This window comes from Coffea arabica, chromosome 4e (genome assembly GCF_036785885.1).
Source record: "Coffea arabica cultivar ET-39 chromosome 4e, Coffea Arabica ET-39 HiFi, whole genome shotgun sequence".
Classification (NCBI taxonomy): Eukaryota; Viridiplantae; Streptophyta; class Magnoliopsida; order Gentianales; family Rubiaceae; genus Coffea; species Coffea arabica.
In genome coordinates this window covers 5,218,058-5,245,146 of record NC_092317.1, presented here as the reverse complement: position 1 = coordinate 5,245,146, position 27,089 = coordinate 5,218,058, and the positions used below count along the sequence as shown (strand labels likewise).

The following is a 27,089-nucleotide window of genomic DNA, read 5'->3' as shown; positions in this document are numbered from 1 at the left end:
ACAGTGTCATTCTGTAGATTCAGTGAACCAAAACTCGGTGCTTTTTGGGTACTTGAGAGCTTCAGGCTTGAAGTCCTTAATTGAAAGTGAATTAATGGATTCTGGAACAATTAGAATGCTGAAGATCGAGTGTTTGTTTGGTTATCATACTTTTCCCCAGAAACATTGCTATAACACAGCCAAAAAAGACTACTGCAAGTTGGAAGGAAAAGCAGTTGAAGTAGAACAGGTTGATGGACATAGACACCAGCAATTCTTCATTACAAGATATCAGTACATTTTCAGATTTATGTAATTGGCCAGCACTTTTGTACAGAATTTCTGGCGCAATTCTTCATTTGGCTACCCTCTTTATCAACAGAGACAGATATCATATGCACTCTGTGGTCTCCCGAAGATTTCAAGTCAGATCGTGATGCTGAAGAAATTCTACAATGCATGGGTAAACTTCTTTTGGTGCCTGCAGTTGGAAATTTGCTCCAATAATGAATTGCATTGAGGAACCATAAATCTGCAAATTGGAAGGTTACAGAATGGACACATACCAAGCGACCCCCAACTAGATCATAGTGAGCATAGTGTGGACCTCTCGGCTCTCCAAGAACTTTGAATTTCACAAAACTTCCCGGAACTAGCTTTACAGTTTCTAGTCAACGTGAAAAGAGATGGAGAGAACATAAAGAATAGGTTGATACAATCTTCTATAATACCTACAGATAAGTGTAGTGAGTTTCTACCGTAAATACAGCTTCAGGAGGACATATGAGGTCTTGGTCTCCCGCAAGTGCCAAAATGGGAACCTTGCTCTTGTTCAGATGATGCTTGTAAATGAAAGTTTCGTTCCTATTACGTAGTCCACCCTCTTGGAATACTGTTCTTAATTGCACGAGAAGATTAGCAGGTATAGTGCCTGCATATCATACACAGCTTTAAAGCGTATGATAGCACAATGATATTAAGAATAAGTGCAATAAAATACTAGCAGAAGAAATATTTGGTAGAAGGGCTGCACAGGATTTCAACTCCAAGGGGTTAAGTGCAATGGCCTACAGTGTTGCAAACAAGTTGACATAAAACTAGCTGTAGGTGTTAATTTTGCTTTGACAGGAAACGATTGGCATTACAAACTAGTTCAGAAGCACTTGCAAAGGCACGAAGCCACTTCATTTCCTTAATGCTCAAGTTTGAAGGCTGCTCCTAAGTAGAGTGTTAGAGAAGAAATCATGCCAAGGTCAGCTAACTTTTTCCAGCATTCAATCACCAAATAACGAGTTTGATTTCAATAAATTATCCCCTGAATAGTTGTGAGAGAAGAAAAATGCTCTCATACTTACAGAAATTGTTCAAGACAAGCTTTTCAAGCATCTCTGGTCGCATCATGTTTTGTGCAGAAACCTGTGGGTTTAACCAGGACAAAAAGTATGGAGGACGAGATGCAAGAGGAAAAGCAGCTGCCATGAATGCTCCTAATGGAACAACAGGGACACTCAAAGCTTGTGCAGGATCTACCTGTGAAAGAAGACCATCGTCTCGTAAGGTTTGATGAATGCACAAAGAAGCCACCCTTGAGAAATTTAGAAGTAGGAAGAAGCAGGATATGTTTCTTTTGACTTACTAGGGGCAACAGTAGTCTAAGCGATGATCTTGAAGTAGAGTAATCAAGAGATGATCCCAGCGTGACAATTGATGCCAACTCAGAGTGCCGTCCTTTGTAACCTTCGGGAGTGAATAAATATTGCTTATTTAACAACGTAATTTGATAAAATACTAGCAGACTACAGAGGATATCTTTAGATCTATGAACCGGGTTTGCAATGTCCATGTTGAAAAGCCAAGAGATCAAAATTCTGGAAAATCAGATAAGGTGTGCATTATATGAAGAATGTTCAAAAGTGTTGCGATGAGAACTTTCAGTGTCTAATATTGCTAAATGGCTCCGTGTATTCCTTTCTCTTTAGTCATCTCTTGACGTCAAATTAGGGCTTGAATATTGAACTTCAACCTCCTAAGATCAACCCGTCTGTTAGAAAAGTTAAAAAAGGATTCTTTCTTTCATGCTTTCCTTTCTTCTCTTTTTGTAGTCAAGTGAGCAATTTCTACACATAAATAGATGGATGGATACAGAAAAGAGTTTCACTGGAGCATTTGCGTTTTGGACCTTCAACTCTCCCACTTTATGCCATCACATTTGAGTTTAACATATCACATCCATGACCTTTTGAATTAAGGTAAATTGAGGGGCCAAAATGTGCTAAATACTACCAAAGAATAACAATCATGACAGCACACAGGAGCAATTATATTCCGTTGAAGCTGAAAATCAGCAGAACAAAGTCCTCAAAAGTAAACTTAACAATTGCATCAATATCTCTTAACGGTATGGACAGGAAAAAGATTGAGGAAATAATCATAAAATCATACCATTCTGAGAAAGCATTGCATATAACAGGATGCCTCCCATGGAGTGGCCAATTGCAAGCAACCTATCATCCTTTGGTTTACATTGGGTCCTTACATACTCCATCTGCATTAATAGAAACTTTAACTTGAATTTACGCATACAATATTATCCAATATCAAGATTCTCCTGAATTTGCACATATAAAATATTTAAAATCAAGATAAGTACTAAATAGAAATATAACTTAAACAGAAGAAGAGAGTTTGTATGAGGTCTAAACTCATCACTAATGGGGAAATGTCACCTCACCGCAGCAGGCACATCCTCCTCCAGATAGTGATCAACGTCCCAATTGTACTTGAGAATGAGATCAAGCTGTTTCTGAAAGTCATCCATCAGCAAAGAAAACTGCTCCTGCAGACCAACTGATTTTTGACCACCTGCAAAGAATTTTCCAAGCTTTTGGCTCCAATTCCTTACTTGGTTTGCAGCAGAATCTTGTCTAGCTCGTGCTAAGCCTGATAGGTTGCCAAGTGCAATTGGTTTCAAACTACTGAGCATCTTTAATAAGTTTGATAATTTAGTATCTATATTCTGCACTTCTATGTTTCATTCAAACACCTAAAGCACACAACCGCCTCACCTTCATTCAGCAAGTTAGAGAATCCTTCAGCTATATGCACAAAAGCATCCTTCAGTTTCTCCCTTAGGAGAAAATCATCAGATCTATTCACTGCTTCTGATTTCTGTACTTAAAGTGAACAAAATTTCTGGATTTTTCAGAAGCATGGGAATTAATATTTGCCAGTAATTCTTTGCGAAATGTTTATAACTTAAGCAACTTGGATAAAAAATTAGCTGGGAAAGTTAACCATATGATTTCTTTGGATGATTGGTTCTTTGCGTAATGTTTATACTTGAAGCAGCTTGATAAAAAGTAGCATTGAAGCGCAGGTATTAATTCATGGATACCATCATTTTCACTCAAGCCTGCACCTCGGACTTCTAGAATCCAAGTATCAAATCCTTGAACGGACATGAAGCGTGCAAAAGAAGACTGCAATAAGGTTAGTTCATGCCCGAAGAATGTAAATACATGATGCCCAAAACAATACAATGACATGCAATGACAAGGTCAGCTAGCAGTTAGCTTGGCAGTAAAAGGACAAAGCTCAGCAAAATGCCAATCTACAAATACAGGATAATAGAGCGCTTCTTGTGGAGATGGCTAGCATGGCTGTTCTGATTTCTAGTGTACACTCTTATCCAATTCCAAGCGTTGACAAACCAATTTTCTGCCCTTGAAGTACTAGTAATTTTCACGAGCAACAAGAATGAAAGAACGGTAATGAGTCAGCTTTGATCTAGTAAACTGAAAAATGTTTGTTTTCCACAAATCCATCTATAGTCACCAGGGGTAAAAAATGAACATAAATCCAAGTTATTCAATAGAATGGCCAAAAACTGGTACCAATTCAACTTTAAAGTTGATTTCTGAGGAATAGACGTCTACATACTCATGCAAATAAGTATCAGCAGTTTTGTAATAAGGATTTTAAAAAAAAAGGAGCAATCAAGGTGAAAATAGCCCAAAGAAGGCTAAAACAGAAAGAAAAAGCTAAAAAAAGGCCAAGAAAAAAATCAAGGAAACTCACCCCGGGAGCAAGATCATAGCCAATTGCATTTGTTCCCAATCCAGACAACAATAACAGGGGATGGTTCCTCTTAATCCCCTACCAAAGAAAAAGATAGCCAGCACAAAACTAAATTTCGTAAAAGTGCAGAAAGGCAAATAAGAAAACGGACGTTAATTTAAATGCATACCACAGGGGAGGAGGGCCTGTAGCGCCATAGAGCGAGGCGCCAATGGGAGTCCGGCACCGGTACGTAGTGGAGCTCGTCAGCTGTACAAATGGAGGGCTTATCGGAAACCTTTCCGCCGGCGCCGGCAATGCTGCTAACAGCTCGCATGTTAAGTTTCGCCGCCGAATGCACGATGACAGGGGCATCAGGTCTGGAGCTACCGGCTGGGAAGTGGGTCTGCGACCGCACTTCCAATCGGAGAAAACCAACATGTTTCATGATTGGGTCTTTTTACAAGTTCTCTCAAATCTAAATGTGCATTGGTTCTTCATTAGTTAGTAGATATTTGTGGAGAAAATAGTAAAGTGTCTTTTTTTCCAAGAAAGAGGTAGAGTTGCTTGGGGGACAGCCAACATTACTGCTTCTGGAGATATTACGTGCATGGTCGCAACATGGCCTACCATACCTATAAATCATTTTCTTCATGCGTACAAATCATTATCTAAAATTTGAAGTGGAATTAACTTCTTTTTTTTTTTTTTAAGTCAAAACAAAATTTTATTAAACTTGCTTGTTGACACAAGTGAATTTATTTGTTGAAGGTAGGAAGAAAAGGGAAAATAACACCTATCTTTTGGTAAAGGGCTGACAGTTATTTCTCCATTTAATTTTAGCAATTAAATTGCATTTAATAGAAGTAGAGATGTTAAACCTCCTTGTTTCTAATTTTTTAGAATGTAGCTTATCATGTAGTACTATCTATTAACCAACGGCTGTTTGGGCTGTTAGCCATCACCTAAGACTTAAAGTCTCGATGGGATAGGAGGTCAAGAGTTTAAACCTTGCCTCTTTGTCTCCCATCATTTGCCATCATATGTGTACCGTCTGTGCACTCATGTGATCTGATAATAGTTTAGTTCTCGTTGGTTTTCAATGAGCTCAATTGGGTCGATGCTTAATGTAATAATGTACATTACATTATTGTTTTCTTCCTGTTCTAATATGAAAGAAATTAATAAGAACCCTCAGCATTAGAAAATCATAAATTAGGTTAATGATCCATAGTAATAAGTTCTTCACTATGGCTGGAGACTGAAACAGGCATCATCAAGTAGTCAATTGTTTCAGTTTGTTGGTAGGAGGTGGAATAGGGGCAATCAAATGCACATTGGCAGGAAATATTTGAATGAAAACAACTGCAGACAAACTAAGTAATAGTATGCATGTGAAACTCCAAATACTTTCACGCACTTGTCTCTGCAAACGTTGTCATGGCACTTGGGCAGTGGTAATATTTTGAAGCACTTCTTTGGTGTACTTGAATCTGCTAATGAAATACCTAATGAGTACGAAAACATAACAGGTTAAGTTCTAGCTTTCTTAAATAGAGATTCAAGAAAAGAAAGGACCAAAACAGGCAAAGCAATTTTAGAAGTATTTTATTTCTTTATCTTTGGAAAATTTTAGAAATAAAAGAAGGCCAGGCCTTTAAAAAAATGTCCTCAGAAATTGTCAAAAAAAAAGAAAAAGAAAAAACCTGTGTTAGAATATTTTAAACCAAATTTAGATAATTAATATACTAAGTTCTGGGTTAGTTTGGCAAGTTCTATAGCAATTGTGTCCTAGTACATTTGGTGGACGAAACTTGTTGAATAACTTCTTGGCTTATGACCTCCTTTGTCGAAAAGCTCAAACACGTCCACCCATACTTCATTATATACTCAATTTTCATACATTGTACCTGGTTTTTTCTCGTTAGTCCTCTAAATTCTCTTCTTTTGGAAGTGCTGCCAGTTTTGGGATCTAATCCAATGCACACAAATTAATTAGCCATGATTAAAAAGGTATTATGTTGTTAAAGCAATGATTAGATACAATGTAATAAAATAATCATGAAGTTAAAGCAAAATGTCAATCAGGACAAAACCAAGCATGATAAGAAACGAATCAGTTGAAATGATTAATAAATTCTTCCTGTATACGTATCTCTCATCGTGGTAAGAAAAAGAAAAACATCAAAGCAAGATCCACAATTTTGCTAATGTGTCTAAATTGGTAGATTGAGCCCAGCAACAGCAAGGAGTCTCACCGAACAGGAATACTCAACAACCATCTCAAAACTTAGACTTGCAGATCAGTCTTCGGGACAAATCTTCTGACCTCCAGTGAGATACCTATCTGATTGGTTCAAGAATCCTTAATCACTTTAAATGGTCAAAAGAATGGCAGTCTCTGAAGTTGACACACCTTGATTCTGTCAGAACTGTTGAACATTAAGTTTCACATCCTTCACAGATTCACCTTCATTTTGTTCACTTTGATGAACTGACAACAGAAAGAATGTATTGAGCAATTTCAATGGAGGCATTTGGCTTTGCAGCCTGGAGAGCCCTCTGAGACATCTCTACCATCAAGCTCTCATTGTCTGCATATATCGAAGTATGTACACTATTCAGTGGTATAGCACTGTTGGAGTAAGGAAATGGATCGCTATGGAAGCAAAGATATTCAGTCCACAAAGGAATATTGCTACTGAACAAATATGCTAGGACTATACTAAGGGTTCTCTTTGGCAAGAACACAGCTGCATTTGGACGAATATATACAAAAATATACAGGAGCAGACACTAGATAAAATAACTACGTTCTGATTTTCTGATAGATTGCGCATACATGACCTTCAAAAGACAGAAGGAGAAGCATAAATATGTCAGAGCCATCAAAACAACTGCATGAGTGAAATAACTCACATTTTTTCTTCTGAACTACTGTAGCAAGGATCTTACAGGGTGGTAAACTGATTATACCTAGAATTTCTTCAACTGCAGTTCTGAGGGTTGTTGAGTCAAGTTCATCTTCTGTTATAACTCTTGAACCAGCTAAATCAGCCATCAAAAATGCATTTTTAAGCTGATGCCCTTCATCAACGTTGGGTGATGGTATCTACAAAACTCAAAAGATGGTTAACAATCATGGTTGAACTCACCAATAGAGTTTGTATGGATAGTTGTTTTTCTAAGTATCTAATAATGTAAATACCACAACTACAGCTTATAGATCAGCAATGAAATTCCCATGAAATTCTTCTATTATGATTAGTAATGAAGGAGTATTTAGTTATCAATACAAATTGCAGAGCTTAACTTCTGCAGTCAGAGAAACCTATCAAAGACTTTGCAACGTTTTGCTAATCGTCATGAGCATGCAATAGTTGTCCTCGAATGGAAGGATAGTACTATCAGAAGAAATCATGTGTCTTCTCTAAGGTTATTCAAGAAGTAGGGGGGATATCTTTGGGTCCAGAGGAGAGGGGTGTGTGAGGTGAAGGGAACCAAAGCTGCAACCTAGTGGCATCAAAATTCTCAGGGTTGGAAACCTGGCAACCAAGAAATCATAGTTTGGCACGATGAATCATTTAACTAAATCAACTAACCACATTTGATACATATCAGACAACTAAGAATTCTTTAATACCAGAATACAAGGTTTTCCGGTTGCCAAAATCTCAGAACAAGTCATTGCCCCAGCCCTTGATATGATTAGGTCTGCTGCAGCATATGCCAAATCCATAGAATGCAAGAACCTTCACAATACAAAAGCTAATCAGAATCCAAAAAAATAACGAGAAACAGAGAACATTAGCCCTAAAACGATGTAAGGACTAACCGTAATCCAAGCAAATAAGAATAAATAAAAAAACAAGAAAGCATTCGAGAGAAACAAAAACTCACGACTTCAGAATCAGTCTAGGATGGTTCTTGACAAGACTTTCCATTTCATCAAATGATTCCACCCCAGTTTGCCAAATGATGAATAAATCCTCACGCTGATTCAACATCTCATAATAAGAATTCAACAATGCAATATTGATCGCACTGGCACCCAAAGATCCTCCAAGAACCAAAACTACCTTCCCTTGTCCCTTCCCTATACCCTCAACTGCCTTAGGGAAAAAATGCTTTCTTGCATCAGCCTTCACCACATTCTTGCTCAAAGAAAACCTCACTGGATTCCCACAGACTATACACTTATTCCTTTGCCAAAAACAGTCCACACTAGAATTAAATGCTACAAAAACTCTCTCAGCAAATAAAGAAAGCACCCAATTTGCAATTCCAGGAACTGAATTTTGCTCTTGTATTACCAATTTTAAACCTTTCATTGCTGCAGCAAGGCAAATGGGGAAAGAAACATAGCCACCAGTGCCGATTACTATTTGTGGGCTGAACTCTTGAAGGGTTTGGAAGCTTTTGACGAGGGATTTTGTCAGAAGGAAAGGAAGGATGAAGATGTTGTGAACAGAGATTAAAGGGCGGGCTAAAGGGGCTGCCGGGATGGCGACAAATGGGTAGCCGGCGAAGGGGACGGCGGCGCTTTCCATCCCGGTTGGGGTGCCTATGAAGAGGATTTGGATGTCAGGGTTTTGGTTTTTAAGCTCATCTGCAATTGCCACAGCGGGGGATATGTGGCCTCCGGTCCCACCGGCGGCGAATGCAACTTTGAGAGTTTCTGAGGCGGCTGCCGCTGCTGAGGCATTGGTGGTTTTTGCACTAGGTTGATTGAGAGAAAGACAGCTGTTGGTCTTGAAATTCCTGCTTAAGAAGAAAAGGAAAAAAACGGTTAGTTTACCTTGATTTGAAGCTTTTAAGTATCTGTTATGGTGAACTTGGCACTTTCAGAAAGACTAGAGCTTGCCTGGAATAGTGGAGCGTTGAGAGCTTAGGAGTGGAAAAAGAGTAGGAAATGGTTGCCATTTTACAGTGTCTGAAATTGAAGGTGAACTAGTGTGTGAAACATCTTTCACTTTCAGTTTGCTGGGGTTGCTCTTGATACTTCCAAGGATTAAAATCCAGATGTTACTAGATTCCAATTTGTATCATCATGAGGACAGAACTCAAAAACTACAAAAGTCATGCTTTCTTCTTAGGATTTTAGTCATGGATGGGTCCCCAAGTACAAGTTTAGATGTTGTTTATACTTTATACATCGTACCCCAACAAAAAAAAAAAAATGTTGTTTATACTTGATGAGCTTTCTTTGCATCACGTCCTCATTGGGAGTGTGGAAATTGGAACTGGAATAGTCAGACAATAACATAACATATGTTGGTCGTACATGTGAAGTAAATGCTGTAAGAGGTTCTTTTGTTAACGTATGCTACGGTCCCAAACGGATCTGGTTTAATTGGTGCTACTCTCATTCCTGTTGAGGAGGACTCTCTTCAAACACAGCCCAACTTAACAGTAAAATACTAGTCTCGTAAAACAACAATCAAGAACAAATGCAAAAATTAAAACTCAACAATAAGTGCCAGATGTCCGAAGAAACGCAGAGCCAATCGTTAAATTAGAAAACTTGGAGTCTGATGCTAATTGAAACCAACAGCAAACAAGAGTACATAAAAAGTAAAAAATATACCAGGCTAGTACCCATTATCTCACCATTAATTATTATTTTATAATCCACCAACTGAACCATAAGGGCACAAATGATTATGAAGGACAAATACGTAATTAGACAATAATTTAGCAGCCACATTCACCACCACCTAACACATGAAAGACACAATCCTATTGCAACCACATCCAAAATGCCAAAACAGCCCACAACTCCCAATCCAAATTACCACATTGCCTGCAAAGAAACTGTCCAATCAGAGCCTGAATAAGTGGAGCACCTCAATCGAATCCTCGTTCGATCTATAATTGTGTGCTACTTATTTGTTGTGAGGTGTCGTCTGTAGCCAATTGAGTAGAAGTCTGTGATAACATTATTGCTGCAGCTGGGGAAATTGTTTGGTACTGAGGTAGTGTTGCAGTTGGATGTTGAGCATAGTATGCCTGATCATGTGTTGGGTGAGCATATTCATAGCCATAATTTGTAACAGATGCAGAAACACCTGGAATGGACTGTGATGGAGGAGGCATTTGAGAAAGGCTATAGTATTGTTGCTGAAACTGGTTGGCAGGAACTTGAACTAATGTTGGGGTTGCAGTACCAGCTGTTCTGTATAAATTGGCTGGCACTTCAGGCTTTGTTGTAATTGTTTTTGCAGGGTAAATTTGTGGAGCAATTTCCTTGTAAGCAGTGGAAGGAACATAGTTTGGAGTTGGTGTTGGTGGTCGGGCTGCGGCTACTGATGTTGCATCAACTATATTGGACTGCACTGCTAGGTTGTAAGGTTGGGTTTGAGTAACAGGGAGCAAGTACACTGGATACTGCTGATCAATTTGTTGATGAATTGCCTGTTGCGGTGGGGGTGCATAAACGGGATAGTAAGATGAGACTGGCACTTGACCCGTTGCAGCATGCTGGATATAATGTGCACTGGTTTGAATGAACTGTTGTTGGAGCTGGTTTTGCTGCGAGGGTGGCAGAACCATTGTCTCTTGAACTTGCTGCATTTGAAATAGAGGGCTTGGATCCGTAATATTACTCTGGTGATCAACCCCAGAAGAAGGAATTCTATTCTCTCTGGTTGCAGAGGAAGCAGGGTCCTGGTAAATTGTGTGTTTGGAAAGAGAGGCAGAAGATGCAATGCTTGAATCACTGGAAAATGAAATCGTTAATGTAAGTCAATGAAACGTCTCATGCTAGAAAGAGAAAATTATCCTGAAGTTCAACAGATTTTTCTTGTCAGATAGAATTAGGAACTCCAATCTCTGGTTCATTTCCAACAATACCTAAACCATTGTGAAAAAATACCCCTGTATATGTCACTTTGTTCCATCCATCAAATTTTGGGTCCCAATTCCTAAAAGGAATGGTCTCACCCTAATTTGAGGATTGTCTGTAGCACATGCTACATAACTACATTTCTACTTTTAACAAATCGAGACGCAAATGTGGCATAAGGAAGAAAATGGTAAAAGATCTGATAAATGTTGAGACTTTTTCTACAGCTGTTATATTTGAAAGTGATGGAGACGAGCTTGTGAGTCTGATTGAGCCGCCTCTATAATCCCTTTAGGCTATTTAGTCCTCTATGAACTTGTTCAGCCGAAAAAAATAAGGTACTCAAGAAACAGAGAACATCATAGAGATTGTGTTACCTGGCTACAGAATCAGGTGAAGGCAAGTTGTAACCTCCAGCATGCTTCGAATCTGGTGATGGCAAATTATAAGCATCTCCAAATTTTCTTGGTACAGACTGCAAAGGCAGAGGAGGTTTCCGGGGTCCACCAGGTGGTGCTCCAAGATCTGATTTCTCATCATCTGAGATAATGCGAGTCACATTCTCCCCTGTAACAGCTCCAGAGTGCACCCCAACCCCACCAACGATTATAGGAATAGGTGGTTGTGAAGTTCCCATATGAATGGATCGATCATCTTGCTTTTGTGCATTTGAAGCAACATTCATCTGAGAGAACTGTTCATCCAATCCACCCAATCTTGCATTTGTCTCATCAATCCTAACCTTAATAGGAGGAAGATTCGACATGGACGGAGACGAAACACTAGACTCAAATGAAGAGGTTGTTTCCACCATAGGTGAATCAGAAAATGTTGATTGTACATCCTGAATGGCGTTATTAATCGCTTGCTTGTTGCCACCTGAAGTCAAATTTTGAGCCTCTATAACTGTACCAGAATCCACGTTTACTCGAGGCTCATCAAGTTCCAGCAACTTATCAACAGCAGCTGAATCTGAAAGTCCTCTAGGAAGCAAACCAGCACCATTTAAAGCATCAACAAACCACGTTTCAGACTTTGCATCGTCAAGCAGGCATCCCATTGAAGCTGCAGTTTCAGGCTTGAAAGCAAAGAGAAATAAGCGAAGGCGAGGAGGTTTCAAGGGTGAAGCTGAGTTTATTCTATCATACTCTTCTATCATGTTTTCCAGGTCCTCATCAGTAGTGATGGAGACAAGGGAGTCCAGGTCTTCATTGGGAAGCTGATACTTGAGAACGAATTGGCGGCCATTGAGGAGTGTCTGGGAGAGCCTCGAATGGAAGTCTGAGAGAGAGGCATGGCGGTCCACCACGACAATGCGTGTATCACCACCTACATAGCAGAGAGACTTGTCATGGGGACGAGGAATAATGTGACCTCCATAGCTGCACATCAGGCGCAATTTGGCACCCGGAACTGGTGGTAGAGGTTCATCCCATGTATCTATATGTTGAGACCGTGGCGAAGAGTTCGTTGAATCAGGGTAGTTCTGGTGAATCTGGTGATTATTGGTCGTTGTAGCAGTTTGAATAGATGCAGGTATCATGGAAGGATGGGGTGGTGGATCCATCAGCCTGGTGTTGAAAGGATGGTGGCTTTTCACAAAAGAAAAAAGGGTTGTGACCTTTTAGATGGGGAACACTAGTGTAAAAGATGTACAAGGACCAGCTGAATCCTGAATGCTTGATTTTTACTGATGTCCTGTACTATTTTTGACAACTCCTAAAAGTGCTTTTGGATTACTCAATGGATACAGCTTGCCTATCTTCACAATCCAAAGTAAATTTAAATTTACATCTAGTAGTTGCAAGTGAGGCTTAGCACTTAACGCAGCAAAAAAGTCCACACCATGTTTACATCTTAGCTTGTTTGCTTTGTTCGAGGGTTGGTTAAAAAGCACACAAAAATTTACTACTTACTAAACAACAGAAATGGCGAGCACGATAAAAGTGATTTCACCAAACTAATGAACAAAATGTACATGGTTCAGCTGATCTTAAGCTGACAAATTTGTGGGTTTTTTTTCTAGGGGGGGGGGGGGGGGGGGTTGAGTTGCTATACAAAGGAAAGGGAATGTAATTGTCAACTACTGTTAATTTCTGCTGAATGTGGTGTGCCATTCTAAGTTCGGTTAAAAAAAAAAAACCATTGGATCCACATAAATCACATATTGATCAACTATGAAACTTGTGTAATTTTCTGGAGATTTTGAGTTGAAATTGGATGGATAATCTTGCTTCACTTCTCAATCATGGATAAGAATGCATATGCCACTTTCTCACGAGTAGTGCAAGTAGCATAAAACGTATTTTGTGATCCTTTCTTTGAAGTTTAAAGTTCATTTTCTTTTTTACTCTCTCTGAAGTCTCAATAGCATATCCACACGAAACAAAAAACTTCATGTTAGGCAAAAGAAATATAGGATCCCACATTGATATAATACTTGTATGATCAACTTACAACTGTCAAGAAAGAATAGGCTAGAAAAACACGCTAGGAGAAAGGATCACGTGTGGTACAACAGAAAATATGATAAAAGAATGAATTGATGCAGATGAATGGTGACCTAAAAATATGGTAAATGCATGAATAATAGTGAGTAAAATGGCGGGCAATTAAAGCAATCCTCAAATCTATGAAATCTTCTGGCTTTGTGCTTCCTTAAGATTTGCGAACTTGTGATGGTTGAGTCAAGAGTGGATCCCAAGAGAGTTAACGATTTGTAGGGAAGACTGCACACAGTAGCCAGCCAGTGGGCAATGGAACCATCCCAATCTATTTGGTGAAACTCGAAATTTAAGGAAATGGGGCAGGGACGGTCATTCTGATGACCGTTCCTGAGCAGTTAAAGGTCATGATTTGGCCAAAAAAATTTGTGCGATTCAAATAACAAACTGTACATCGATTTTCACACTGTGTGTGGGGCTCGCAAAATTTTGTACTAAAGTTACACGTTGTGCAAATAAAGTTATGCCGTGTGTAATCAAAGTTACGCGCTATTGAAAATGGCCAAAACCGTTGGGGACGGTTGTACCTGCAACCGTCCGTGCCCCTTGTCCGAAATTTAATTGTTGAGGGCTAGTACTTTAAGGATGTTATAGCCCATTCATTGGTAGTTAACACTTTCAAATCTCTCTGAGTTTGATCACACACACAAAAAAAAAAAGAGTATACAATTGAGCCACTTTCTCAACAAAATTCATGTGTTTTGAATTCTGCTGTCGACGAGGCGAGAACTGTATTGATAAGCGATTAATAAGAATCTAAACTTTTTTTTTTAAACCAAATAAATATATACATATTTGCATGCACTTAGTAGGTTTCACCTCATGGTTGCATGTTTAATTCATTTGCAATAATAGTTGCGTAAACCACAAGCCATTGTATCCTGTAAGGGGCTATAATCATAGGTTCGGTGTCATGGTGTCAAGTGATTAATTATGGCTTAAACCAAACAATCGAGTAAAAACGCTGAAAATCATGCTAGTAGCTAGAGGACGTTAATTAGCAGTATATTGTTTATCCCTTTTCACCTTTTCTCCTATCACTAAATAGAATGAAGTGAATTATGGGATATATATCTTTTTGTTGTCAAATGGATAAAGCAAAATGTAGCAAGGATTATGAGATCAAAAAGTGAAAAAAAAAAAAATATTGACCATACCAACCTTTGATATGCATAATTCCTGCAGATGTATCCTAATAGACACGTCAAGTAAGTTCTACCAAACACAATATGCTTAGCCATTCTAAAATGATCTTCTTCTTTATCTTCAGGACTAGATGCTGTCTTCAGATAGTATGGGTGCTAGGCTAGCATACCTCCTCAAGTACTATATGGGCATAAAGAATTTAAGGTTAGGGGGCTTCCTATTATATAGCAGTACTAATTAATTGGCATGCAGCATCCAAGTATCACATGCACGTAAAACTCTCCCCCACTAGAAATAATCCTGGACACTCTCTGGAATGTGTTGGACGTCAGGATCTGGATCCTTTCTTCTAGCCACAATCATAGGTGCATCAATAATTTATTTCCGCTTACACTATTTTTCAAGGATGTATTAATGATATATGCTAAAGTTACCTTAATTTTTTTTCCCCAAAAGTCAGCACTTTAAGAAATTTTTAGGAAATTTACAAGATTTTCGAGCATCCTATTCAGGTTTTCTTCTTGTTGCCGATTTCAATGGATAACCAACTTTTAAACAATTATGCCATAAACCCTTTTGAGAATCTTATTCATCTATTCAGTTATTGAATTTCAGGTCATTGCATGTGTTCTTCATAGCCACATTCCGAGGAGTCCCCCCATGTTCGCGTGCTCCTGCAATCCCTGGATTAGTTTTCCGTGAAGTACGAATTCCCTCTTTCATTTTAGTAATGTCAGATGCAGAAATGCTTAGCATTTATGATTTGGTTGATGATTTACTGGATTTCTTTGAGGATATGAGAGGCTATTCCTCCTCGCATAAATTTATTTCAAGAATAAAATCGTCCATTCATCTGTCTCAGAAGTCATACGGGGCTAATTCTTCTTGAATTTGATGCTGTTTCAGCTCAGGTCATTTCTACCATATAGACATAATGTTGGTGATTACATATAGTTAACTAAATTGTACGTATCTTCTTGTTTTTGCTTGTTTACAAAATCAATTGATCCTTAATTGTGAAAAACACTAGAATTGGTTCACAGTTCATTCTGGTTGAAAAAGGACTTTAATACTGCAATAAGGATATTGTTACAGTTTAAGTGCATCTGCATAGTTATCCATGTATTGCAATAAACATTTGATGCTAAAACCTTCACAGAGTCCTTTCATTCCATTCACCCCTAGGAAAGACATGCACTTTTGCATTATTGCATACAGTTCTTAGTTCTTAAGAAGTGCATTTTGGACTTTCCATCTCATGCTTCAAGTTTCCTGTTCAAGGCTGTTATGGAAATCAAAGTACCAGAACTTCCTCTTTGTAATTTAGTTGAGTTCTTGTCATGGTTGTATTAGCTTCCCTCTTACACGTCTAAGATGCTAATTGAATGCTTTATTCCTTGTTGTCAAGTTTTAGTGTTTACAATTCAATTCTGTTGATGCAGATTACTTGTAAAGATGCCAGGAATTCAATTTGGGGGGCACACTTTGAAATCCCATGGAACAAAGGTTGCAAGAGTCCACTTGCATGACTGGATAATTCTCCTGCTCTTGGTACTAATAGATGCTGGCTTAAATCTTATAGAACCATTTCATCGCTACGTTGGGCCTGAGATGATGACAGATCTGAAATACCCCTTGAAAATTCCAGACACTATACCATTTTGGGCAGTTCCAGTACGTAAGCCAATCCTACAAATCCTGTTTTGGCCTACGCAAAACTGCCTTTGGAATTTGTAGCTTTCTATGAAATATTATCGCCTGTCGTGTTCCTGATCATGCTCTCTGTATAACAGATTTTTGCAATAATTGTCCCCTGCACAATATTTCTCATCTATTATCTCATCAGAAGGGATGTTTATGATTTGCATCATGCTACATTAGGTAATACTTACAGTTAACTGAAACTAAGATTTCATTATTCTTTGGTTTTTGCTCATCTAAAGTAGTTCATTTTGTCATTGATGGGCAATCCTATTGCAGGCATTCTATTTTCGATACTCGTAACTGCAGTCATCACGGATTCCATCAAAGATGCCGTTGGTCGACCACGCCCTGACTTTTTCTGGAGGTGCTTCCCTGATGGAGTGCCGGTGCGTACTATATATTGCTCAGCAAAGGGCTTATGCTTATGCCAGTCTTTATGTATTACCTGCTAAATGGATTGTCTTGTTAATGTCTAGGTGTTTAAGAAGGGAAATGGGGATGTGCTGTGCTCAGGAGACCAAAGTATTATCAAAGAAGGATACAAAAGCTTTCCAAGCGGGCATACTTCATGTAAGTCAGAATACCTGTCAGTATCAGATGATTCTTCAGTCTGGATATCAAAAATCTGCCTTCAGTTCATCAATAATGAGCTGTGATTTCTCATTCAAGCTTTCTTGCTTTTGATCTCTTTAACAGATAGCACATGCTCTTTTCTTGTCACCAGTTCATGACACCATTTGTAGACAAATTAATATGTTTGGAAAATGTGTTTGTAATTGTAGTGTTTTTGGTACAGGTCACCCCCTTAAGTAAAAGGTCACATCTGACTAGAGTCTACAGACACAAAACGTAATTGTGCTCATGTTTCTTTCTTCCATCTAATTAACTTCTGATAATCTAATCGAAGTACCTTCCCCATGCAGGGTCCTTTGCTGGCCTTGGTTTCTTGTCATGGTACTTATGCGGGAAAATTAAAGCATTTGATCAGAGGGGGCATGTGGCAAAACTCTGCCTTGTCATTCTTCCTCTTCTTGTTGCTGCGCTAATTGGTATTTCACGTGTGGATGACTATTGGCATCACTGGACGGATGTATTTGCTGGAGCTTTAATAGGTTTGTCAAACTAACTAAACGAAAGTTGAAAGAGTTCTTCCTTGAGCAAGCACTGTAAAGATCTCTTAATAGTAACCTGTTGCAAAATGCAGGATCAGTAGTTTGCTCTTTGTGCTACCTGCAGTTCTTCCCCTTTCCACATGGCATAAATGGTGAGTTTAAACAACTTGCTCGTGGTTCTGGGAAAGTCATTTTTCCAGAATATGAGCTGAATCCCTTCAGCTAATAAGTTACGCATTTGGTCCCTGTTGATTGAAATGTTCAGCTTATCAGAAAAAACAAAGCATGCATTCGAAGTCGTACATTAACTTCGAATATCCATAATTCTGTTTTTCGAATGTCCATTTTGATCCTGAATAAATATTGTATAGGAACTCTTCAGTAATTTGATTCTCTTACTCTTTCTGCAAAATGCAGGGGGGGCTACTCATACATTTCTTCGACTGCTGGAGGAAAATGGTTCAAAGAATTCAACAAACATAGAAATGGATCACATGCGAAACCACGTAACAGCAACTCCTGAATCCAGAAGCCAAGATTTAGATGCAATGGAAAATGGAAGGAGATATTGATTGCAAATTCTCAGATTCAGTACATATTATGTTAGACCTGGCTGCTACATAGGAATTATCAATATATAGCTTCTACAAATTCTTTGTTTGTACTTGTAAAATCTCAATCTGGTTATCAGAAGCGGTAAGAGAATCAAGTACAACCTACAGCCTCAAAGATCACACATAACCTTATCCCCCTTCGCCAATTATCCCACACTTTTGGGCTCTTTCTGTAGCTATGCAGATATTGCTTAAATTCAATTTTGATTTGACATGAATCCTGAATTATTACATTCTCTTTATGGTTCATTGGATGTTGCAAAGTACGAAGTCTAGAAAGCTGATTACTCACATAAGTTTGATAAAGGGAGAACATAAGCTGTTCAAAGCAGGTAACAAGAACACATCCAACTGTTAACATGCAATTAATGTGCCAGAAAGGCTACTCATCATACAGTTGAACATTAAATTACCTTGTTCGGATTGCCATTTTTCCTCAAAAATTTTTACGTTTTTTCATGAACACATTTTTCAATTACTTCTTTATCTCACGTATATTAAATCGTTATAATATATCTTTCTACAAAGAACTCCAGAAAATAGTAATCCAAACGGCGATAGAAACTTTTTCCCGTGTACCCGCAAAATTTGCTGTCCTGGATTCACCTGGTATCTTGTTGCCATGTTCATTGCTTTCAAGACTGCCACATGTAAATTGTGCAGAGAATTATTTAACCATCCACAACATATTGAACATATAAATTGTCTGAAAGAGCAGATGAAATATATTGCTTAGGATCAAACTCGATCAAAATTCACAATTTGTTGGCTTACCAGTTCTTGGAGCCCATCATCAAGGAGATCCACTATTTGACTTGGGCTAAGAAATCTTGGGATGTTTGTATGTCATGCGGCAAGTTCAGATAAGATGTGTCAGCCCAGTTACACTAATGCTAAATTCAGGCATTGAATTTTTCTAAAACTACAGATGCATGATACCCGTGCAAGTTAGGTGAGTAAGACTTTGCCATTACCACTTTCAATTGCAGCCTTTTTTTTTTTTTTGGGGGGGTAAACAGCACATTCATTTACTAAAGGAAAAAGGGTAGAATTTTGGCCGTAGAAAGCATATGCATTCCCCAGTATTGGTTACTGAAATACAAAAAGGACAAGGACCTGGGTTAGTTTTTGATGCATAAAACAATTGCTCCATCCTCTAGAATTAGTAAAGAAGATCTCAATAATTGATGAAATCCGTATCCCTATGAAATTTTGTCTCATGATTATATCCAAAGAAACATTCATCCAAATCCTGGTTTAAGATTTTGCTAGGATTATGGTCTAGAATGAAATATATACCCAATTAACAAGTCAAAGTATTGGTTAAAACAAATGAACAGAGTTAGAAAAATTTTCGACAGTTGAGTTTAAGGCAACAACTAAATTTTGGTGCATTAGAATCTCATCCTTGCAGATTTTACAGAGGCTAGCTAGGCGTGTACTTCTTCACTACACTAGATAAATATGATTTGTTTTAATTTTTTTTTCTAACAGGAGAAGAGTGAGATATAAGAAACAGGAATGGAGAGAAAATATTTGAATCCAAGATGTTTAAATTCTGGTATCTCAACTTTAGCCGCTAAATCAAAACCTCCTGGACCACTACACAAGATAATCATGTACCTACTTTGAAAATTTTCTTTTGTTGTTATATGGTATCAATTTACTCTTTAATTATGTGAAAACCAAGTTATAGGTACGATGTAAAAACTTTTGTCGTCTCTTTTTTCTCTTCTTTTTTTTTTCTTTTCTTCACGATTGATTAAAAGGAGGTGATTAATAAGTTTCCAAGAAATATCAGAGGAGTTTGGTAGATGTAATTCACTTCATAGAGTCCAAAATCTGAACTCACTTATTCTATCATCATTCTGTACATTTTTTCGGATTGTAATAATCCCATCCTCTAATTAACGTCATTGCACCCTTTGTAGACACTGCAGAAGTTATGGCTTAGTTTCTCCATCAACTAGCGTCTTGTTTCCTTTCCTTCAAGAACGGGTAGAAACTAGAAAGCATGTTAGAAGAGACTGAGGCTTGTCTCATTGGTTACGGAAATAGTACAAATTACCAACCCTTACATGTCTCTGCAGGAAGAAGAATAAAAAAGTAGGACTATAGTAAACCTTATTCTAGTTAGCAGGTAATACCTTTAATTTCTATTATTGGTTTTTTTTTTTTTTTGGGTAGATTAATTTCTGTAACTTTGCTATCACATAGAATCAACCAAGAGCTTGATAAACGATGACACAAATCTTGAATCCATAATCTCCAACAACCTAATAAGCTACCAAAGGAATTTTGTTGAATGAGATTTTCATACAACAATATTAATCCTGGATGATAATATAACTATAAACATGGCTTAGAATGAAAAGATCTGTAAGTGCAAATGTAAACTTTGTTTCAGTTAATCGTGCGCATCGCGTGCCGCAGCAGTATTCATAAGGCAATGTTACTTTAACAAAATATTTGAATTTTGGAGTAAACCTCTATGACCCAAAAAAAAAAAAAAAAAAAAAAATCTTTGCAATACCACAGAAAATGAAGTGAGACTACGAGGGTAACGTGTTTTTGTGCCCAGAAAAATCTTTTATTCCTGGCCTTGTGAAAATGGAAGGTAAAAAAGAAGGGGCAATTTGCCAGGGAGGAAAGAAATGGCAGAGCAAAAGTTGGCAGGGAATGATGTACGAGGAGCTATGAGATTTGCTTCCAAGGCTCAAAGCCTTGTTCCCTGAACTAGGGTGTCTTTCGCAGTTTCTAGAGAACGGAGAAGTGGACGGGTATGAGATCCTTGGTCGTCGGTGTGTTTGATGAGACAATAAAGAAACAGTATAGGAAATTGGATGTTGCTCTCCACCCTGATACGAACAAGGCTGCTGGATTAAATTAAAATAAAAAGCCGAAATATAAACATTTTTAAGGAATTTAAGTTTTTGACAAATAGAGAAGTTTTTAACAGACACTGTTACAGTAAAATTTTTGAAAAACATCTTCAAAATTAGCTAGTTTATACGGAGCTATTTCGGCAAACATAGCAGAACTAAAATTTCTCTTTTGTACTTTTTCCTACTTGAGAAAATTATAAATGCAAAATTAGATTATAAAAGTTATATGTACACTAGTCATCTAAAAGACAAACCTGAAGATGACTCTTGCATCATTTTCAACTCCAACACGAAGAAAGGTTTTTTGTTTGGGATAATTTCACAAACCTTCCCTAAGGTTTATGACAATTTCAATCAGTATCCTTCAAGTTTAAAAAATTACGTATACTTCCCGTTCTGGTATAAAATGAAAAAAAAGACCTTCATCCAATATTGAACTTAAAGTCTCCATGAAGGGAAGTAATGTAATTTTAAACTAAATTTATAAACCCATCAAAAAAAGTTCTAAAAAAATAAAGAAGAGCAATAAAGTTCAATCTTGTCATAACTACCCATATTACCTCAACACAATCTTACTCAATATAGTGGTAATTTGGGAACAAACATAAAAGTCTAGTGTCCTCTACAAAAAAATTCTTACTCGATTAGTATCCTTTTTTGGGGTCATGTATGTATCAATATTTTTTATTTTGAGGGGACAGAAACAAGCTTGCTAGATAACTTTTTCAAAGTATGTGAGTAATATTTACTAAGGAGCTTTGCTGAATGAGATTTTCATAGAACAATATTAATCCTAGATGATAATATAACAATGGACATGGTTTAGAATGAAAAGATCTCTAAGTAGCAATGTATACTTTGTCACGCTTGATCGTGCGCACCGCGTGCCAGAGCAGTATTCACAACCTAATAGTAGTTTAACAAAATATTTGAATTTTGGAGTAACCTCTATGGGAAAAAAAAAAAAACTTAGCTATACAACAAAAAATGAAGTGAAACTACGAGTGTAACATGTTTTTGTATCCAACAAAATCTTTCATTCCTGGCCTGTGGATATGGAATGTAACAAAGATGAGGCAATTTGCCAGGGACGAAAGAAATGGCAGAGCAAAAGTTGGCAGAGAATGATATACGAGGAGCTATGAGATTTGCTTCCAAGGCTGAAAGCCTGTTTCTTGAACTGGAGAGTCTTTCGCAGTTTCTGGAGACACTTGTTATATATGCTGCTTTTGAGACAAAGGTGAATGGAGAAGTGGACTGGTATGAGATCCTTGGTTGGTGTGATTGGTGAGACAATAAAGAAACAGTATAGGAAATTAGCTCTTGCTCTCCACCCTGATAAGAACAAGGCTGCTGGATTAAATTAGAAAAAGCCGAAATATAAAAAAAATTTAAGGGCTATTATGGGTAGTTTGGAAGTATAGGATATAAAAGAAAAAGATGAGAAATTATGAAAGAAAAGAAGAGAAGAGAAAAGAATGAAAGTGATATTGATGTTATTTAGGAGTCTGAGAAACAAACGGAGCGATTTTGGATATATATGACATTAAAATTTTATTTAGTATTCATTTAAGAACACAATTGTTTTTTTATTTTTAAATTTGCAGACTTTCTACAACTTTCTGTCAAAATCAGCTCACAAGTGGATAAAAAGGTTTTTCAACTGTAGCAGCCCTACAAATGAGGCCAAAAAACTTTGTGTTTGGATTGCATTTTCCGTCATTTTTCATGGAAAAATTACTGTAACAATTTAATATATGTGAGGGAAAAAGATGATAGGGAAATGTGATCACGAAAAACGACAATATTTTCCGACGGAAACAAGCAATCCAAGCATGGCCAAAAAAGTTATTCCTTCCCTGTTTCCTTTTTCTTTTCTTTTCCCATCTCCCAAACGAACTGTTAGTTTTTGAGCAACAGAGAACTGGCAGATGTAGCAGAACTAAAATTTCTATTTTGTTTTTTTATTTTCCTAGTTGAGAAAATTATAAATGCTAAAATAAGTTGAAAATAAAAAGCTCTATGTATACTAGTCAACTAAAAGACAAGCCTGAAGATGACTCTTACATCATTTTCAACTCCAAGACGAAGAAAGGGTTTTTTTTTTTTTTAAATTGCAGAAGTTGAACCCATTTAATTAAATACAAGTCCGGTAATCAATTAAATTAGTCCTACAAGTTCACACATGGACAAGTTAATTAACGAAGGTGAAAATGCTTTGCACATAAACCCTTGGCTGGTATGCGTATTTCGTTACAAGTACTAGTAGTTTTTTGTGGGTTCAAAATTTTCCCTCAACTCTTTCAAGTAATACCAGTGTGAGGAGTGAATCTTGTTAATTTGAACAAAAAAGATATAGAAATCCCTCGAATGTTTTTGTAGAACGAAAATTGCACGTTTCAATGCGAATTGCACTAGCTAGAGTTTATCAATGAAAAGTACCTATAAACATTTGATTTTACCTCACGACTTCCAAAAGATCTCCGTTTGGATGAGCTGTTTTTGAAATATTTTATTGTAACAATGTAATTGAAAAACTTTTACTGTAGATGAGATTATTTTTTAGGTTATTTTTTTGTATTTTGGGTATTTTTTAAAGTTGTTTTTTATGTTTTTGGTATTTTTGAAGTTGTTTTTTTGTATTTTTGAGGTTGCTTTTTTTGTATTTTTGGTATTTTTTTAAAGTTATTTTTTATGTTTTTGGTATTTTTGAAGTTTTTTTTTTATATTTTTGAGGTTGCTTTTTTTGTATTTTTGATATTTTTGAAGTTGTTTTTGATGTTTTTAAGGTTATTTTTATTTGTGTATTACAGTATTACTGTAGTATTGTAGTTGAAAAACTTGTTTTTAAAAAAAATCCCCAATCCACGTGCAGGGAGAAAAAAACCAATTTGGCTTTTTCCGATATTTATATCAAGACAAATTTATATGACCCAAAAGAAAAATTTCTGTGACTTGGAAGTAAATCTATTGTGTCCAGCACGGCCATTTATGCTTTTTTCTTCGTTACCTTTTTAACCAACGAAAGAAATGGCAGAGCAAAAGTTGGCAGAGAATGACATACGATACGAGGAGCTATGAGATTTGCTTCCAAGGCTCAAAGCCTGTTTCTTGAACTAGAGGGTCTTTCGGGAGACGCTTGTTATATTATATATGCTGCTTCTGAGACAAAGGTGAATGGAGAAGTGGACTGGTATGAGGTCCTTGGTTGGTGTGATTGATGAGACAATAAAGAAACAGTATGGGAAATTAGCTCTTGCTCTCCACCCTGATAAAATTTAAGGACTGTTATGGCCAGTTTGGGAGTATAGGATAGAAAAGAAAAGATATGGAAATGCCTCTAATGCTTTGTAGAACGAAAATTGCACGTTCCAATGTGAATTGCACTAGCTAGAGTTTATCAATGAATACAACATTTGATTTTACCTCAGACTTCCAATTGGTATATAGTTAATTTGTTAGTCAAAGTTTTTTGTGCAGTATAAAAAAAAGAAAAAAGAAAAACCAGTTTGGCATTTCTCTTCAATTTATTTTAATTCGTATAAAATGATATTTTTATCATTTTTGTTTCTATCCCCTCAGTAGAATACTTGCCATCCGATTCCATAATCCTTTCCATATTCATAAACCACCCGATTTCATTCTCATAACGTATAGTAAGTAGTTCACTATGCAATTTTCATTATGATAGGCATAAAAAAATTTGTGAGAGTTGTAAAGGGATATAGTATTTTGTTTATTGAAAATGAAAATTAATGGAATAAGTTGATAAACGAAGAGGAAGTTACGTACTAGTGGGAACACTTTAATTTAGAAAAGAAAAAAGGGAAGCTATAAAGGGGGAGAAATGGAGGAAAAATCATGAGCAAGGTCATAGAAAAATATTTCAAAGACAAAAATACACACGCAACTTACACGTTCATGCACGTATTGATTGCCACCTTAAAGGGAAAAAAAATAACAAGGATGAAAGAAAAGATCATCATATTCCAATGGAGAACAATTCAAGTTTTTCATATAATCCAATAATACACAATGGAAATGCATTTTAGCTTAAAATTGGCTTTTAGAAGAAAATGACCTTCCAGCTTAAAATTAGTTTTTCGACTAGCGGGTTGGATGAACGACACTTATATAAACTCTATTTAAAATTAAAATTCTTTTAGTAATGAAATGAACTCTAAGCTAATACATAGCTAAAAAAAAAGTATGGATTAACTTTTTATGCACTGATAGTTTAGTAATTTTTTTACATTAGTAACAACGGATGTATGACGACACGTGTGTATGATTTAAATTTTAATTTAAATTCATATTAAGTAACATGATCTAAACTTGTTAGTCTTAAAAAAAAATCGTACACTGATGATGTATAAAAAACTTACTCAAAATCAAAAAGTATTTTTACCTATAAATGGCCAATATAAGCTCTTGCAATTGGATTTAAACTCGGCCCATGTTGGTGACTTGTACAAGCGAAATGTCTTAATATGTCCTCTGGAATTGTTCTAGGGATAAAAGCCCAAGTTCTAATTCTTTGGACTTTAGGATCCAAAAAGAAGATGGACGTTAACAACAAAAGCAGCAAGCTTGCTGCCCACCACCAGACGCTTATCTTTTATTAACGCATATGACGTAAAATTTGTTGCGAGAAGAAGGGGGAAAAAATACATCCAACGGAAGAAAATGAAAATGACGTCATGATTTTTTTTTTTTAAATGATATCGAGATTAATTGTTTTCTAAAGAGCATGTAAACAATACCTACAAAACAGAAAAAAAAAAAAAGAAGAAGAGAGAATTACATCCAACGGAATAAAAGAAATAACATCATGTTTTGCTTCTTTTTTTTTTTATGATATCATGATTAATAGTCATCTAAAGAACATGTAAACAGTGGCTACAAAAAAAATTTCAATTCAAAGTACTCTCTTTATTCGTGCAATTTTGGTGTTATGCATGGAAATTAATGGAATCCAATATGTCAATATTTTAATCAAAATAAAATCATTTTGTTTTATGCTCTGTCTTGAAAAACAATAATAAAAGATTCAATTTGAGGGCAAGCAAAAAAGGTAGAGAGTCAAGAATGAATGGTGTTTCTATTATGAAAGAAAAAACAAGAACATGATAATGAGTGATATCTAACCCTTTGTCTGATATGTGTAGTTAGGAGAAGATTAATGATTAATCCACAACAACCCAATAGATTATTCTGCCATTAACGTCCTTTTGGATGTTGACAAGGCCTAATCCAGTTTTCAGACATCAATCCCAAAACATCCTGTTCAGCTTCGTCAATTTATACGGATGTTTGCTTGTCTGCAAAATTGGTTGGATGAATATAATATGCAATGGTGGCATGATGGCCTTATTATTTCTTTCAAATAATGACAATGCTGCTCTGATGACTGAAAATTTTCTACTCTACTGTCGAAGTGGGACCAATAAAAATAGAATTCTTTTGGTTGCGTTTGAATCGAGAGATTTGGAGAAAACAGTTCAGTTTATAAACGTATCAAAATAATTAGTGAATTACGTGCCAAGCATCTATCAAAATCGACCCAGATTTGAGAGAATTTCAAATTCTTTATTAAATCCCTTAATGCAAAGGAAAATGTATTTATTGTGCTAAAAACTGCTCCTATTTTACTTCCACTGAGCATATAACTATTTCTGAACACAAATTAGAAGGACCGACCAAAAAAAAAAAGAGAGAGACAGAGAGAGAAGATAAACAGTAAATTAGAAGAAACACTCGGAAGTTGGAGCTATCTATCAGTATCAGAATGAGCAATTATAAGAAGATAAAGGTTTGACTTCAGTGTAGAGGTGGGGGGCCGAAGAACTAGTAGCTGTCCGAAATATTTCATTCATGCAAGTCAGCTTTTCACATGGTTGATTAGGTTTAGTGACTAATTCAGTTCAGCATTTTCTGCGAAAGGTTTGAAATAGAAAAGAATAAATTAATTTTCTTTGAAGGCTATTTTAATTTATTTGTCTTCAAAAGCAGTTTAAATTTTTTTTTTCTTTCATAAACTAATTTTTTTTCTTTGAAAGAGTCATCTGTCCACTCTTCATATAACACGATATATGACTGATGTTATTAGTTATTTTACTCCTCTTCTAACAAATGAATGATGAACAGAACCCTCTTTTCTTCCATTTTTGTTTTTGAAGAAAAATTCGTTTTATTACTTTTCCTAGTTTCAGAAACAATCAGGTTTGTACCTCTCTGGAATGTGA

At 36.6% G+C, this 27,089-nt stretch overlaps 4 protein-coding genes across 10 annotated transcripts; 1 reads left to right on the top strand and 3 right to left on the bottom strand.

The window, feature by feature from the left end:
* Nucleotides 1-132: 132 nt before the first annotated feature.
* LOC140005961 (uncharacterized) lies at nucleotides 133-4,512 on the bottom strand. 5 transcript variants are annotated; one of them, XR_011813498.1, is made up of 10 exons: nucleotides 4,226-4,512; nucleotides 4,057-4,134; nucleotides 3,045-3,458; nucleotides 2,711-2,919; nucleotides 2,422-2,524; nucleotides 1,616-1,716; nucleotides 1,335-1,509; nucleotides 738-910; nucleotides 546-646; nucleotides 133-460 (listed from the first exon to the last, which is right to left on the bottom strand). XR_011813498.1 is itself a non-coding variant. In XM_072047353.1 (8 exons), the coding sequence occupies exons 3-8, from the start codon at nucleotides 2,795-2,797 to the stop codon at nucleotides 638-640; spliced, it is 648 nt and encodes a 215-aa protein (XP_071903454.1). In that variant the 5' UTR covers nucleotides 2,798-2,919; nucleotides 3,045-4,134; nucleotides 4,226-4,512; the 3' UTR covers nucleotides 133-637. The 5 variants fall into 5 exon arrangements, 1 of the variants encoding a protein (XP_071903454.1); XR_011813500.1 differs by having other exon boundaries at nucleotides 2,706-2,919; nucleotides 3,045-4,134; XR_011813497.1 differs by having other exon boundaries at nucleotides 3,045-4,134.
* A 1,625-nt stretch (nucleotides 4,513-6,137) lies between these two features.
* LOC113741336 (uncharacterized) lies at nucleotides 6,138-9,160 on the bottom strand. 3 transcript variants are annotated; one of them, XM_027268849.2, is made up of 5 exons: nucleotides 8,900-9,159; nucleotides 7,936-8,796; nucleotides 7,679-7,787; nucleotides 6,955-7,147; nucleotides 6,138-6,629 (listed from the first exon to the last, which is right to left on the bottom strand). In XM_027268849.2, the coding sequence occupies exons 1-5, from the start codon at nucleotides 8,956-8,958 to the stop codon at nucleotides 6,517-6,519; spliced, it is 1,335 nt and encodes a 444-aa protein (XP_027124650.1). In that variant the 5' UTR covers nucleotides 8,959-9,159; the 3' UTR covers nucleotides 6,138-6,516. The 3 variants fall into 3 exon arrangements, with proteins under 3 accessions (XP_027124650.1, XP_027124651.1, XP_027124652.1); XM_027268850.2 differs by having other exon boundaries at nucleotides 7,012-7,147; nucleotides 8,900-9,156; XM_027268851.2 differs by lacking the exon at nucleotides 6,138-6,629 and having other exon boundaries at nucleotides 7,061-7,580; nucleotides 8,900-9,160.
* Nucleotides 9,161-9,537: 377 nt separating this feature from the next.
* Nucleotides 9,538-12,546, bottom strand: LOC140005959 (uncharacterized). Its single transcript, XM_072047351.1, has 2 exons — nucleotides 11,257-12,546; nucleotides 9,538-10,753 (listed from the first exon to the last, which is right to left on the bottom strand). Exons 1-2 carry the CDS (start codon nucleotides 12,444-12,446, stop codon nucleotides 9,904-9,906), a joined length of 2,040 nt encoding a protein of 679 aa, XP_071903452.1. The 5' UTR covers nucleotides 12,447-12,546; the 3' UTR covers nucleotides 9,538-9,903.
* Nucleotides 12,547-15,960: 3,414 nt separating this feature from the next.
* Nucleotides 15,961-17,997, top strand: LOC140005691 (lipid phosphate phosphatase 2-like). Its single transcript, XM_072046720.1, has 7 exons — nucleotides 15,961-16,203; nucleotides 16,323-16,410; nucleotides 16,510-16,619; nucleotides 16,710-16,803; nucleotides 17,157-17,345; nucleotides 17,438-17,497; nucleotides 17,763-17,997. The coding sequence occupies exons 1-7, from the start codon at nucleotides 15,985-15,987 to the stop codon at nucleotides 17,915-17,917; spliced, it is 915 nt and encodes a 304-aa protein (XP_071902821.1). The 5' UTR covers nucleotides 15,961-15,984; the 3' UTR covers nucleotides 17,918-17,997.
* Nucleotides 17,998-27,089: the final 9,092 nt, after the last annotated feature.